General features: G+C 44.7%; 4 protein-coding genes across 8 annotated transcripts; 2 read left to right on the top strand and 2 right to left on the bottom strand.

The window, feature by feature from the left end:
* Nucleotides 1–375: 375 nt before the first annotated feature.
* Nucleotides 376–7,324, bottom strand: LOC128259256 (xanthine dehydrogenase). The gene is made up of 5 exons (XM_052991545.1): nucleotides 7,118–7,324; nucleotides 2,833–5,436; nucleotides 1,065–2,210; nucleotides 597–764; nucleotides 376–529 (listed from the first exon to the last, which is right to left on the bottom strand). Exons 1-5 carry the CDS (start codon nucleotides 7,154–7,156, stop codon nucleotides 479–481), a joined length of 4,008 nt encoding a protein of 1,335 aa, XP_052847505.1. The 5' UTR covers nucleotides 7,157–7,324; the 3' UTR covers nucleotides 376–478.
* A 1,151-nt stretch (nucleotides 7,325–8,475) lies between these two features.
* LOC128257280 (cytochrome c oxidase assembly protein COX20, mitochondrial) lies at nucleotides 8,476–9,279 on the bottom strand. The gene is made up of 3 exons (XM_052988237.1): nucleotides 9,146–9,279; nucleotides 8,888–9,075; nucleotides 8,476–8,829 (listed from the first exon to the last, which is right to left on the bottom strand). The coding sequence occupies exons 1-3, from the start codon at nucleotides 9,173–9,175 to the stop codon at nucleotides 8,715–8,717; spliced, it is 333 nt and encodes a 110-aa protein (XP_052844197.1). The 5' UTR covers nucleotides 9,176–9,279; the 3' UTR covers nucleotides 8,476–8,714.
* A 515-nt stretch (nucleotides 9,280–9,794) lies between these two features.
* Nucleotides 9,795–14,431, top strand: LOC128252482 (traB domain-containing protein). 5 transcript variants are annotated; one of them, XM_052980225.1, is made up of 5 exons: nucleotides 9,795–10,046; nucleotides 10,286–10,513; nucleotides 11,788–12,518; nucleotides 12,575–12,694; nucleotides 12,760–14,431. In XM_052980225.1, exons 2-5 carry the CDS (start codon nucleotides 10,381–10,383, stop codon nucleotides 13,423–13,425), a joined length of 1,650 nt encoding a protein of 549 aa, XP_052836185.1. In that variant the 5' UTR covers nucleotides 9,795–10,046; nucleotides 10,286–10,380; the 3' UTR covers nucleotides 13,426–14,431. The 5 variants fall into 5 exon arrangements, with proteins under 5 accessions (XP_052836185.1, XP_052836189.1, XP_052836186.1 ...); XM_052980229.1 differs by lacking the exon at nucleotides 9,795–10,046 and adding an exon at nucleotides 10,075–10,186; XM_052980226.1 differs by lacking the exon at nucleotides 9,795–10,046 and adding an exon at nucleotides 10,075–10,224.
* LOC128252485 (uncharacterized) lies at nucleotides 10,520–11,580 on the top strand. The gene has a single exon (XM_052980242.1). It carries the CDS (start codon nucleotides 10,867–10,869, stop codon nucleotides 11,578–11,580), a length of 714 nt encoding a protein of 237 aa, XP_052836202.1. The 5' UTR covers nucleotides 10,520–10,866.
* Nucleotides 14,432–14,437: the final 6 nt, after the last annotated feature.

Below are 14,437 nucleotides of genomic sequence, written 5' to 3'. Positions count from 1 at the left end.
TCGCTTTTATTTTGGGGTACACTTTTGTCCGAGAATCGTAAATGTACCGCCCTAGATTCAAGATCAAGGTCCATAACGTACACATAATAAGATCATTTTTATATTTAAACTCCTGTTTGATTAATATATGCTTTAAATAACTAGTGACTATGAACCTATTCAATTCTTAGCTATAAAGGAAGTTGGGTTTATGAGTAAACTAGTCTCAAAGGTAATATAAGTAATCACTTTTTAAGTGAATGACTCAAAAAGCCAACATTGTAAACTTTACTACAAGCGACTACAGATCAAAGAAATATCAATACAATATTTCAAATAATTTCCTAATCCAATCAGTGGATCGGATTACCATTTGGATTTAAATTGTAATAGCATGTTATATTTTAAACAATTTCTTGCAAACATTTATTTGATTTAGTTATGTACAAAAAACAAATTTACAATTAAAAACGTCTGTTAGATTTTAATAAAACTATTTTTAAGGCACAATGTTCCATGGGGTGAAACTTCCGGGTTCGGGTATATCAAGCTGTAAGTAAATTTGTATCAATAATAAGTTTTTAGAATATATACAACTTTTATGGAAAAGCACCTACCAATTTTGTGAATTTATCCTGGCAGGCGATTCGAATGCGAGCCGATGTGGAAGGTGCCTCCAGTGGGAAGTCTCCACTCAAACCCTGATCCTGGCGAGCAGCTGCGATGGCCTCCTTGATGGCAAAGAACGCTGATGATCCTATAAAGAGTGGGGGTTCTCCTACAGCCTGTGGCAAAAATAATAAAAAAAAAAAACAAATTTAAAGTGGTTTAATAGTAGTATAAGACTTTAAAATTAGACAAATTGAATGGACTCGTATTAGGTATTCAATCAAGCGGTTAAGCAATAGAAATATTAAATATAACAGTAGTCCAAATTTTATTCAAGAGCTAGGCTTTTATAAAAATGAAAACTTTAATTTTTTAAATGATAAGATAACAGATGATTTTTATAAGCTATTAATGAGCTATTAAACTGCAGGTAAACTGCAGTAAAATTATAAATATAAATATACAAATCAACTTACTTTGGAGGAGTAGACAGCCCGTGGATTGGGGGCACCCGTCAGCAGGCTGACATTGAACTCTCCCGGAATATCGGCAAATCCCGGCAGCTTGTACATGCCGGGGCCCCTGGAGTAGAGCATTCCCTGCGGCGAGTACATGAGCTCCTCCAGGGTAAACAGGCCATAGCCCTGCATGAAGGCGCCCTCGATCTGGCCAATATCAATGGCCGGATTCAGACTGGACCCGATGTCCATGACGATGTCCGTGCTGAGCACCTGATGGTCGCCAGTCAGGCAGTCGATCTCCACCACACTGACGCCCACGCCATTGGTGTAGTAGCTGTAGGTGCGGGCATTGGGATTCGTTTCCGGGTGATAGCCGATGCCCGGCATGGCATAGAACCCGGTGGCCGACAGGCTGACCCGGTCGAAATAGGCCTTGTTGATCCACTCCTTCCAGTTTCCGTCGGGCAGGGCCTCCTTAATGGGCGCCAGCCGCTTGTTCAACTTCTCACAGGCATCCAGCACTGCCATGCCGTTTATATCGGATCCCACACTCGCCGCCGTGGGCGACGTGTTGGGCACCTTATCCGTGGCCGTCTCCGAGATGTGGATCAATTCCGGCGGTATGCCCAACGCCCTGGCCGCACACTGAATCATCTTGGTGTTCAGTCCCTGGCCAATCTCAACGCCGCCGTGGGACAGCAGCACCGATCCATCGCCATAGATGTTGATCAGGGCGCCCGCTTGATTCAAGTGCATCACCCCAAAGGCAATTCCATACTTTGTGGGCACCACGGCCATTCCCCGCTTCCGCCAGCGATTCTCCCGATTGAAGCGGGCGATCTCCACGCGCTTTTCGTTGTATCTCGACTGCTTGAGACAATCCTCCAGACACCGCTCGATGGGGAAGTGCTCCAGCTGCTGGTTGTAGTGGGTGTAGTCTCCTGTCTTGTAGAAATTCAGCCGCATCACATCCACCACCTCACGACCCACTATCCGGGCCACGTCCCGGATAATGTGCTCGCCGGCGTACATCCCCTGGGGACCTCCGAAGCCACGGAAGGCCGTGTTCGAGGGCAGGTTCGTCTTGCACACCCATCCGCCCACCCGGACATTGGGAATGCGGTAGCAGTTCTCAAAGTGGTACATGGCACGCTCCAGAACCTGAAATGTAACAGCAAATTAGTTTAACCACAATAACACACGCTACCAATTAATGTATGATTTAAGGCCCTTCATAACTAGACACTATAAATTTAAACAATTCAAACATATAAACCGGTTTCTGGGATTTTATGTCTTTTAGAAACTATGTTTTTACTAATAGAAACTTTAAATAAGGTATTAGTGTTATGTCTCCGAAGAAGAAAGATTCTTTTTTTCCTAAATGAATAGTCTCATTAAGCACAAAGTTGTCTAACTCTGAAGAAAATACCTTTATTCGAAAACTCCCGCCTTAAGTATACATATGTTGCATGGCTGTTAAGTGGTTTCAAGCCTTTTGATCATACATACCACCCATGGCTTAGGGAGCTCCTGGCCTACTTTTGAAAAATAACATGGACACAAATAAAAAAGGGAGTATGTTAAGATGGACCAAAATGGTATAAAATAATACAAAAACAATGATTACACTTTGAGAAATTAAATTAATTTTGTATATGATTTTAATATTAAAAAAATATAAATAAAAAAGGGTATTAATATATTCAGCTTGTTGTATTTTAGCAATTTGTATCTGTATACCCACTCAAGGGATAGCCTTGTGGAGCATTGATGTACTCACCGAAAAGGACAGATCCATGGACCAGCCGGCATTGTTGTAGCACTCGATATCGCAGGCAGTGATGAGGCCCTCCTTGGTGAAGCCCACTTTGTACTTGAACAGGAAGGGATGGCGGGTGCCGGTGATGAGCATGTCCTCGTCGCGGTCCAGCATGCAGCGCACGGGCCGACCCATGCGGTAGGCGGCCAAGGCCACTGGGAGGGCCACCGAGATGCCGCGCGACTCCTTGCCGCCGAAGCCACCGCCCAGCCGCTTGGCGCGACATACCACCCGATGGGAGGGCAGTGCGGTGACATGGGCCACCAGTTTCTGGACCTCCGACGGATGCTGGGTGGAGCAGAAGAGCTCCAGTTCGTCACTGTCCCGGGGAACGGCCAGTGCCGCATGGGTCTCCAGGTAGAAGTGCTCCTGCCCGCCCATTCGACAGGTGCCCTCGAAGGTGTAGTCCGCCTGGGCCAGGGCCTGCTCCACATTGCCCTTGGTCACGAAACGCGGATAGTCCGGGAAGTAGGACTTGTGCTCGATGGCCTGTTCAATGGTCACTATGACCGGACTCAGATCCTGGTACTCCACATTGACCAGACGAGCGGCTCGCTGGGCCAATGCCTTGTTGTCCGCAGCTATGGCGCCCACAATCTGTCCATAGCAATGCACCTCTCCGGCGGCAAAGACGTGCTCGTCATGGAACACCGGCCCCACTTCGTTCTCATGCTCGGTTAGGTCCTTGTACGAGAAGAACTGATGCACTCCCTCCAAGGCCAATGCTGCGGTGGCATCCAGCCTGGTGATCTTGGCCCGCGGCTTGGTGCTCAGCACAAAGGCCAGATAGACTTCGCCATCCATTCGGGAAATGTCATCGGTGTAGATGGCCTCCCCGGTGGCCTGTTTCAGGGCGGCCGCATGCACTTGGGGTCTGCCAATGGGATCACAGACGGGCTGATCGCTGCAGACGCGCTCGAAGAGCTGGGCACTTTTCAGGACGGGAGTGTGGAAGGTCTGGGCACCACTTCGCTCCTCGGGCGCCAGGGCATCGGAAGACACAATACCCGACTGGCTCAACTTCAGGCTGATGGCCAGATAGGCCTTGAAGAATAGACTAACCACCAGAGCTCGACGGTAGGCAATCATGCCACCGGGAGCCGAGGCGGCCAAGGGCAGCTCCGTGCACAAGCTCTCGGCCACACGCTCCACCAGCTGGTGATTCCACTCCTGGCCAGCCATCAACTGGGCTGTCCGGGGAGCCAGCACTGTGGTGGGAGCCATTCCGCCGAAGGCCATCGAAATGTCCGCCACCAGATTGGAGTGCTCCTCGAAACGAACGTTTATGGCCGCATTCACGATGGCTATGTCGTCGTCCCTTCGTCTGGCCTGCTTGAAGGCCACAATATACTGATCCGGACTGGTCTTCCGGAAGTGGATGCCCAGCAGCACCTCGTGTGCCTCGATGACATTCCTGCGGTAGCCGGTGAAAAACCCGGTGCCCATGTGAACAGTCCGCCTGCGAATCTGGCCATCCACGAAACTGGCCACCTCCAGTTGAGCTCCCGCCGCCGAGAGCACGGGATTCATGTCGGAGATGGGGCTGCCGGTCATAATGTTGCCACCCAAGCAGGCCACATTGCGGATCTGCTTCCCGGCGAAATAGTGCAGCATGTCCACGGTGCACTGGAACAAACGGGTCTCCGATTCCGGCAGCTCCTCAATCCGCTGCCGCAGTAGGGCGTCGATCTCCATCAAACTGACAGCGGCGCCGAAGTAGATGCCATCCGGGGACTCGCGCACCTCCAGCAGCTCTTGCACCTGGGTGGGATTGATGAGGTGCGGGTACAGGAAGTGCTTGAACTTGACCTCCACGCCCACCTCCGTGTTGCCCACGACCAGTTTGGCGGAAGGATGCTGGGCCTTCAGCTGGAGCAGCTCCTCCAGCTTGGTGGGCCGATACCAGGTCACCCGATCCGAGCTAAACACCAAGCTCTGCGAGTCGAAGGCTTCGCTCAACTGCAGTTCGGGCGGAAAGATGGGCTCCTGGCTGGGATCCAGGGGCTGGAACTCGCTGCGCTCGAAGAGCTTGTCATCCGTGTCGTCCAATGCGGAGCCACATCCCTTGCCATTCACCTTGCAGCACTTGTCACCCATGCCGCAGGCGAACTCCTTGGTGAAGGTCTTGTAGCCCTCGAGGATGGGACGGTAGCCAGTGCAGCGGCACAGGTTGCCCTGGAAGGCCACCTCCAGGTCCCGCATCGAGGGCTGCTCGGCATTTCGCAGCAGGGCGTACATGGACATCACGATGCCCGGCGTGCAGAAGCCGCACTGGGAGCCATGCGCCTTGGCCAGCCGCTCCTGCACCGGATGCAGCCGCGTCTTGGTGCTCCCGATGCCCTCCACCGTGGTCACCGCACAGCCGTGCATCGCGCACACCGGAGTGAGGCAGGCGTTGACCGCCAGGTGGCGGATCTTACTGGCACGGCGGTCCAGGCGGGACACCATCACGGTGCAGGCGCCACAGCCACCCTCCGCACAGCCCAACTTGGTGCCACACAGCCGCAGTCTCTCGCGCAAGTACGTGAGGAGCGTACATTCCGGATCCGGACTCACTTCGGTCACCTGCAATAGAAATAATTTGTTTTAAATTTTTTTTTTTTAATCTTATGTATTTTGAAATGTTTTTTTTTTAATTTTCGAATGCAATTTCTGCGCTGAAACTACCAATCCGATTTAAAAAAAAAAAAGTACGAAGCAGTTTTTTAAAATATTAAATTTTTTACATTTTAAAAATTAAAAAAAAAAATTTAATTTCAATGCAGCAAAAAAACGTTGTACGATATATATTTTTGGGAAGACCCTGTGATGTCCAATGACCGCAAACCACCTTTTTTCCAAGGGCCAATATACCCCCCATGTGTCAATATTTTTGAAAAAAAATTTTTTAAAACACTTTAAATGTCCACATTTAAAAACCTAACTTACGAAAGTATCCCTTTTTTGGACTTTAAAAGCCATAAGTAAAATACAAAATAGAAGAATCATTTTTGAGAAAGCTGGTGGGTGTATACTATAAACAATATTTCTGATTAATAGATTCATTATTATTTTTTTTTTAATATTTACCTTGACTAAGTGAACATTTTATAGGTGCATATTCTATAATTTATTATAATTTTATGAAAAATTATTGAAATTAAATAAACTCTCCATCTTTTTGTCTAATGAAGTAAGGGTATATGTATATCCACTTGGAAATCTGAACGAAATCTCATTTGGTGGTTAATTATTAAGAAAATTTACCCATATGCAGTTTTCCCTATTTACCTAAATTTATGCCCCAACGTAATTTATAAGAAAGTTCATCGTATCATCATACAAATTATGACTTGAATCAGAAAAAAGTATATAAAGTCACATTGATGGTTTCTCGTCATGATATTAAACAAATTTGTTAAAACAATAATTATCACAATGAGTGATTATATCCATCTTTTTTCAACGTTTTTACCCATAATTTGAAGTTCATTGTACTAAATGAATTCCCATATTGACAAATTCAGTGACTACGGTATCATTCTTTTGGCCTTTTTTCTATAAATAGAAAATCTATTTTTTTTTATACTTTGAACGTATGTAGTATTATTAACCATGGGCGTAGCCAGATATGGATAATGGGACAACACTTTTTAAAGATTAGAATGCAGTTGTGAGTCTGCCAGCCCTGTTTTAATAAAGACCGCTATCTATTCACTATCAAACACGAGCGAAACAAATTTATTATTGCCATACCACTTGTGTGCACGCTGTGGGCGTACATCTAAGAACTTTAATTGCACTTTTTTAACTCCAATGGCTAAAACCGTCTGGTGTTATCTGGCTAATATAGCCCCGCTTACTTAATTGTGTGCCCCAAAGTAAACATTGTATAGCGCGTCGAAATTTTTGTGGTGGATTAGAAGGCCTGGCTATCAGGCCAGACCCACATTCCCATTCCCATTCCCATTCCCAGCTCCCAAACTGCTGCTCCCATTCGATTGGCAAACGTACGATCTTGATAAGGTGATAAGGGGCCACCAGCAAACACAACGATCCTCCACATATAGGGGTCAATTGTTATCAATAAATACTATGTATGTACTACGTATTCGACGCATTCAATTGGGCAAGACGGCAATTTCCATTAATTGCCAGTTAGACGCAATTAAAGCAATAAAACAAGAGAAAATCGATATGGGAATAGCACTGCCTTAATTTAACCGACATTAAGAACACGCAACGTATCCGAGTATCTTTTGAATACCTTTTTTCCGTTCACAAAAAACACCAAAACAGCCGACATCGTGCCGTTGTATCTCTCAGTTGGAATGCCTAAATAAGTGCCAGTCTGCAAGTGCGATTCGTTTACATATATGGTGGGTTCGTTCTTCGAATGTAAAACAAGTTTTTAAAAATTAGACGAGAACCTCGTGCGCCCGCCGAACAAAAAAAAACACAACCGCCTCGCGCCGTCAACGAAAACGTAATGAATACGCCAGCGACCGACCGAGCAGTTCATCCAAACGCCGACTTTTCTGAGATAAGGCTGGGAGTGCGACAAACTGAAGGATCGCTTCATGATCGCATGTGTTTACAAATACCCACATCTATGGGTTTCTTTTGACGGCGGATTTTCCTCGTCACCTTACATCCCAGATAGTCATTCGAACAGTCAGGTAGAAGGAAAAGAATGTCGGATAGTCGTATTAGTGCTGTCCATCAGTTTTCATTAGGTTGCCTTGTACACAGCCAAAGATATTTCATTTACAGGATTTCAGATAAATGTAGGTTACAGTTGTCCCTCCATAAATTAAAAAGCAGCTTATCTTGATCGGTTGTTGTCATGGTATGATGATACATTGATTATCAGCCTATTTGATTTAGGGCGATAGAATAGTATTGGACCTTGACCTTTTCTTTCAGTGGTAGACACACTTTTCAGACCCGAAAAGTGGCTTGATTAGATTAAATTAATAATGTTCTTATTGTTAATAAAATTAACTAAAAAGGTAATGGGAATATAGCTATAGAACACATTTCGTTTCCATAAAACTGTTATCCAAATTACCTAAGCTATATATCTGGCATTTAAATAGTAAACAGTATGTAAGTGTTGCTAACAGCTGTTTGAGTAATCTATTCAGTACCCAAAAATATTTTTTTTTTAAACGTCATTATTCCAAGACCTAAATATTGTGACTAGCACATGAAATAATAAGTTTTACTTGTAGTGTTAGGATGTCATATGAATAAAGCATTTTATGAGGGGCTGTCCATATCCGTAGTTTCTACAGCAGTCCGATTTTATGTCAAATCTCTTTAACTTTTAATCCACCCACAACGATCTATGAAGCCTAAATCTGCCCGAAAAAAAACACATAAAAAGGTAAAAGATAATAAAAACAAACAAATCACATATTATATTAGGTTCAATGCTCTACAACAAAGAAAAATAACTGGCAAGTTTAAATCAAATGGAAAACACATAAAAAATCCGGTTTTTTAAGCTTGCTAAGATTGGACTATAAGAAAAAATGTTTGTCTGATCATTAATAAACTACATTTTGGTTTAAAAATCTCCAAATAGCGTTTAAATCTAGCACGCATAAAAAACACATCAGGAAAGACAATAAAACATGTTTATATACAGAATAACAAGCATAAATAACTCAATAATGTCGTTTAAACTTCAATGTAAGATTTCACTTATATTGCATTATATTGGCTACTATAAATCTGTTCGGTAACAAAAGGGATTTTACAACAAAAGGGATTTAACAATACCTGAACTACTTGGTGCCCGAGTGCAAACATAAGAATCGCAGTAGTCAAATGGGTTAGGAACTGACTTATGACTTATGCTACGCAGACTTAAGATCTAAATCCCGCTCGACTTCGGTGCCCTCATATAAAGCTTGTCGTCGCATCGCCTCCCGAAGTTGCGTTTGCTCAAATCTCCTCGAGGACCACTGATATCTGAAAGTTAGATGTAGTAGTACTATAGGGTCATTGGGATCAATCAAAATCCACTTACCTGCAGGACATCCAGTAGACAATGGTACCGCAGAAGAAGGATCCGAAGCCCACGTGGGTGGAAAGGTGGGTTCGCGAGGTGCCCAGAAAAGTTAGCAGTCCGATTCCGATACCGCCGCTGATTCCGTAGAGAAAACTGTTACGAAAGCATGGTATTTGCGACACATCACGGCCAAAGATAACGAAGCTCTGTGGGATTAATTGGTGGGGTACTTTATTACATAGCTACACTTTGCCTTTATGTTTATATAATCCCTACCTTGCCGGGTTCCTCGGGTTCTTCGGCCATGCTGCAATTGCAATTTTAAAATTCGTGTTGCAAAGCCAAACAAAACAAAGGTGTGACCCCAACGTGACCGTTAAAAAATACCATTCGATTATACGGTATAATAAGGGGACCCCAAAAAGTTTGGTGAAGGGAATATACCAAAAAAATTAATCGAATAAGCTATTGAGATATATCGATTAAATAAAATATTCACTTTAAAAACAAAAACAAAAAACAAAACAAAAAAACAAAAGTAAAACATTCGATTTGAAAAACGTCTTCAAAATTTCAGTTAATTTATCGTTTAGTTATCACTTTTATTCATACTTAAACAAGCATATCAGCTTCACCTCCATTTTTAATACAAAACTATATAAGAATATTAAAAAAACAATGTAAGCCAAAGAAAAAACTATTTTTCCAAACACAGATAAAATTTAAATCTTAAACATATGTAGTAAATATTTAAAAAATAAATCGTTTGTCAACAAAGAAACAATTACCTTTTATCGGAAACGCCAAAAAGATTGATTTTAAATTTTCCAAGCAAATGGCGCTAATTCGACAATTAATCGACTGTTCAATCGATATCTGTGATTCCCGTAAAAGGAAAGCATCGAATACGTCGATGATGGCATCGATGTGTCTCCACCATTACGCAACACTGGTCGACGCTAGGAAGAAGAAGAAAACGACAATTTGCCACAGTCACAATTTAATTTCTTTAGTTTTTTGGGTTTTTATTAAAATTAAGTGCACGCATCGAATTAGAACGGCAATCAGTGGCAGCCGAACTGAGTTCCCATCGGCGAAAAATAGTCAATTAAGGGTTTGCTCATGCACCCCGAACCTTCAGCAGAGTGCAACACCCACACTAATCACAAATTTTCAGGTGAGTAAATCGGGATCGAGGAATGCCCAGGTGAAATATTCAGATTATGGGATATAGACAGAGCACATATTCAGTCAGGAGCTAGCTCTCAGTGGAGTAAGGCCCAGCGCCCACATTCATCTGCCAATGAGCGACGACACGTAGGCAGAAAGTAGCACAAATTTGCAGTTTGCAGAGAGTACAGCAGCGTATTATCTATGTGCCTCTGATAATCTCTCTTTAACTTTGCCACTTCACAGTTCTTCGCCAGATGTTCAAACGTCGCCGTCAACCGAAACCGAATTTCTACTCGTAACCGAATCTTCCAGGCCAACCAAACCCCAGTGCACCAACCATGGACGTGTCCGCCTCCACGTCGTTTGAAGCCTCGCCGGACAAAAGGAGCAGCACCTACGTGGGCGACAACACACTGTACGACAGTGCTCTGGATCACCAGCTGTCCACCACGGCCTACAAGTCCTGTAATGGTAAGCAGAACCCATCCAAAGCCTTCAAAGTCCTGAAAACAGACAGGATCCAGCAAACGGAGGACCAGCTTCACCACATATTTCGAGAGAATCATTCACCGGGCTATGAAACCCAAGAACCAGACTATATTCAGCCTTCTGAGGACCAACAAGACCAGATCTTCCCTCAGAATCGTTCCCCCTTGCTAACAGACCGTAGACAGTCCTCAAAAGAGCAAAAAGATCCCATCTTTCAGCTCATCCGCACGCTGTCGCAGAATTCCGAGGATCGTGATCTCTGCAGGCGCTGGCTGGACACCTTGCAGCACTGCGACAGGCTGGAGAAGACAGAACGCAATCGTCTCCTCCGAAGAATGGAGTGCCAATTGACCGCAAGTGGTCGTTTAAGTGCGCCCTTCACGAACCTCGCCAATCTGGAGGAGCTTCTGGGGGCAAACAGCGACGAAACCTCAGATTCTGGAGCTCTTTACCTACAAAGAGACCTTAAAGAGGAACATGCCCACCTCGATCGTAAGGTCAAGACTCTCAAACTTAAGCTAGCTGCCTTGCAAATCCAAACGAACTACCAGCAGCAAAGGCTAAAGAAACTCAGCATGGAGAACAGCTACAAGTCGAAATTTAGCAAGGGCATCAAGAAAACCCTTATGCTGGCAGCTCGACATAGTTTGCAATCCCAAGATCCCGAGACGTTTCCCTCGCATTTCATTTCGCAAATGTTCGAGGCCTTTGCGGGCGATGAAAAACTCACAGATCATTTCAAAACCTTGGACTACGAGCTGAGGAAAATTGTGCAGAAAATGTGCATTCACGCCCACGAACGCCAGAAAAGTTCGCTTCAAGGCATTGTTAATGAGAAGGCTAAGAAGGTAATGCAAAAGTTTATTGAAAAATATGAAAATCAGTTGGCCAAACAAGATGAAAGCCAAAAAAGAAGTGCTTTAGCCATGAAGGAAAAGTGTTTTGATCTGCTTAAGCAATTTTTACTGACCGATATTTCAGATCAAAGTTGCGGAGAAGAATATATTAACCAGCTGGAAGTCCTATATGAACAGGAAATTTTAAAATAATAATTTATATTTATTAATTAAAACTTGACGGAAGAAATTATATTTCAATGAAGACATCTGAAGTTCTCTTTAGGACTTACAGAATTTCCACATGTTTCGTAAAAAATTAGGCAACCGCTTCACTAAACACAAATGTTATATTTATTGTTACATATTTAGTAAACTTGGTTTCACCTCATCTTTGTATTTTTTTATTCCAATCCACAGAGAGCCTTATCAGTGAACTGAGCCAAAATCCATTGGTACCCTTAACATCGGCCAACAAAACCGCCAGTGCAGAGTTTGGCAATGAGTCAGCTGTCTTCAAGTCCTTCGGATCCCCGGCGCCGGCCACTTTCAACAGTCCCACACCAGCACTCAATGCCAGCATGCTGCTGATTCAGTCCGAGAGCACTGACACAAACACCTCGCAGGAGGAGGTGGACCCCAAGTCGCAGCTGGCCAATAAGACAATATTCAAGACGGATAATCCCAACCTGTCAATTATAGAGATTAACGATAACTCGATCAAGGAGGAGGACCTGGAGAAGGAGGTGGTGCTGGTGGAGGGCGACAACGTGAAGAATCTGCTCAAGAAGTCACCCAGCAAGGATGCCACGGCATCTGCAAGCGCGTCAATCGACAAGCGTCGTCGCAAGGAGTCACTGCTCCAGACGAGCAAACAGAAACTGGACATCTCCATTGCCGAGGCTTCGGCAGCAGCAGATGGAAATGGCAATGGCAATGGGGATGGCGATGGCGCTGGCGAAAAGCGGGATCTGGTGCCGGTCATCGATCAGCCGCAGACCAAGCGCGACATCACAATATACGACACCATTGAGGAGTTCGAACAGAATTTGCCGTCGACGGTGACGCTGCTAAACACGCCTTTCGGCAGCAAGGTCTATCTCGTGGGCACGGCCCACTTTAGCGAGGAGTCGCAGGATGACGTCTCATATGTGAGTGCCTTAATTCCTCATTCCAAACGTTACTGAACATGGTCTCAATTCCTAAGGTCATACGCAATGTCCGTCCAGATGTGGTCATGGTTGAGCTGTGTCCATCGCGTATTCACATCCTGAAGCTCGATGAAAAGACGCTGTTGGAAGAGGCCAAGAGCATCAATATTCCCAAGGTAATGATCATCACAGTTAAGGGACAAAACTAAATTCCACTGATAACCAATTATATCCCCTTTAGATTCGCGGAATCCTGCACACTCATGGCTACATCAACGGCATATTCTTCATACTGCTGCTGCAGATGAGCGCCCAGATCGCCAAGGACCTGGGCATGGCACCAGGCGGTGAGTTCCGGCGTGCCTTCGAGGAGATCCACAAGCTGCCCGGCTGCATCCTGCACCTGGGCGATCGTCCGATCCGCATCACCCTGTACCGCGCACTGCGTGCCCTGTCGCTGTGGCAGACCATGAAGCTGGTCTGGCGCCTGACCTTCACGGACAGCATCAGCATCGAGGAGGTGGAGGAGTGCAAGCAAAGCGACCTGCTGGAGAAGCTGATGCAGGAGATGGCCGGCGAGTTTCCCGCCTTCTCGGACGTTTTCGTGCGCGAACGCGACATTTTCCTCTGCCACTCGCTGCAGCTGGCTGCACTGCCTCAAGCGGCACCGGGTGCCCAGCAGATCCGTCCGGTGCGCGTGGTCGGAGTGGTGGGCATCGGCCATGCCAACGGCATTGCCAAGATGTGGGGCACCGTGGACCCCAAGAAGATTCCGGCCATTCTCGAAATTCCGCCGGCCAGCCTCGGCCAACGCGTCTGCACATACACGCTGAAGTACGGCCTGATTGGCCTCGGATGCTACGGTGCCTTCCGCTTCTTCCGGCCCCGTTTAACCCGCTTCTTTTAGATGGACTGTGGACCAAGCATGAGGCGCCTGTATACCCTGCGTCTGCTACGTTGTTGAATTTGTTTTTAGTATCTTACGACTCCCTGCGCTGATTTACACACATTTGATCGTACGCAGATGAACCGAATTAGTTGTATTGTATTTTATTGTACAATGATGTTTTGATAGACTAGTTTATATACGAAATATATCCATGGATGTATATACCTGCATACGCGGATACTACCAAACACAAGCCCAAAAGACCATTACACATAATCCTAGTTTTAAATTTCTGTTCCCTAATTTAAAACGTGTTTAAAATTTGTTATTTACCAGAAAAAATTAACAACCATTCCAGCCCGTTTTGATTTAATTTCGAAAATGTCTAAGAAACTCACATGTTATTGTCCACCTGATTGTTAACACAAAAGAACCACATGTATAGTTAAGGCATCGTATTCCATGTTGTATGTACAAGGTTTCCTAGCAGGCTTGTGTTAAGCTCGAGAATGCAATGTAAATTTCAAGAAGAATACTACATATAGAACCCCCGCCTCTGCATTAGCATAACTTTATCTTCCACTCCTACTCATAGATGTTGTTCATTCCGTAGCGAAAATCTAAAAGTTAGCTAGTACTGTTCAGAATTGAGGTAATACGTGATGGACCTTCCAATGGCCGTGTGTTATAAATGTATAACTAAAGCTAAATGCTAAAAAAAAGAGGAATTTTACAAAACGAAAACCGAAACATACCAACCTACATGTACTTTATCTATACTATGTACTATATCTGAGCGTTGTAAACGTAACAAATGTTTTAGAAATACGATTACCTAGCGAACTATAAGCAGTCTGTATGTATCTTGACGCATGAATATTAGCTGCGTAGATTTGCTACTCCGTAAGTGGAGTTATGTAGCATTTAGAATAGAACCTACCACCCGAAGCAAAAGCAAACGAGCCTTTGTTTGTTTGTGAGCGTCTCAAATAAATGTACTATATGTATTCCAGTCGATGATAAAGAGCGT

Source organism: Drosophila gunungcola, chromosome 3R (genome assembly GCF_025200985.1).
Source record: "Drosophila gunungcola strain Sukarami chromosome 3R, Dgunungcola_SK_2, whole genome shotgun sequence".
Lineage (NCBI taxonomy): Eukaryota > Metazoa > Arthropoda > Insecta > Diptera > Drosophilidae > Drosophila > Drosophila gunungcola.
This window is presented reverse-complemented; position numbering and strand designations above follow the sequence as displayed.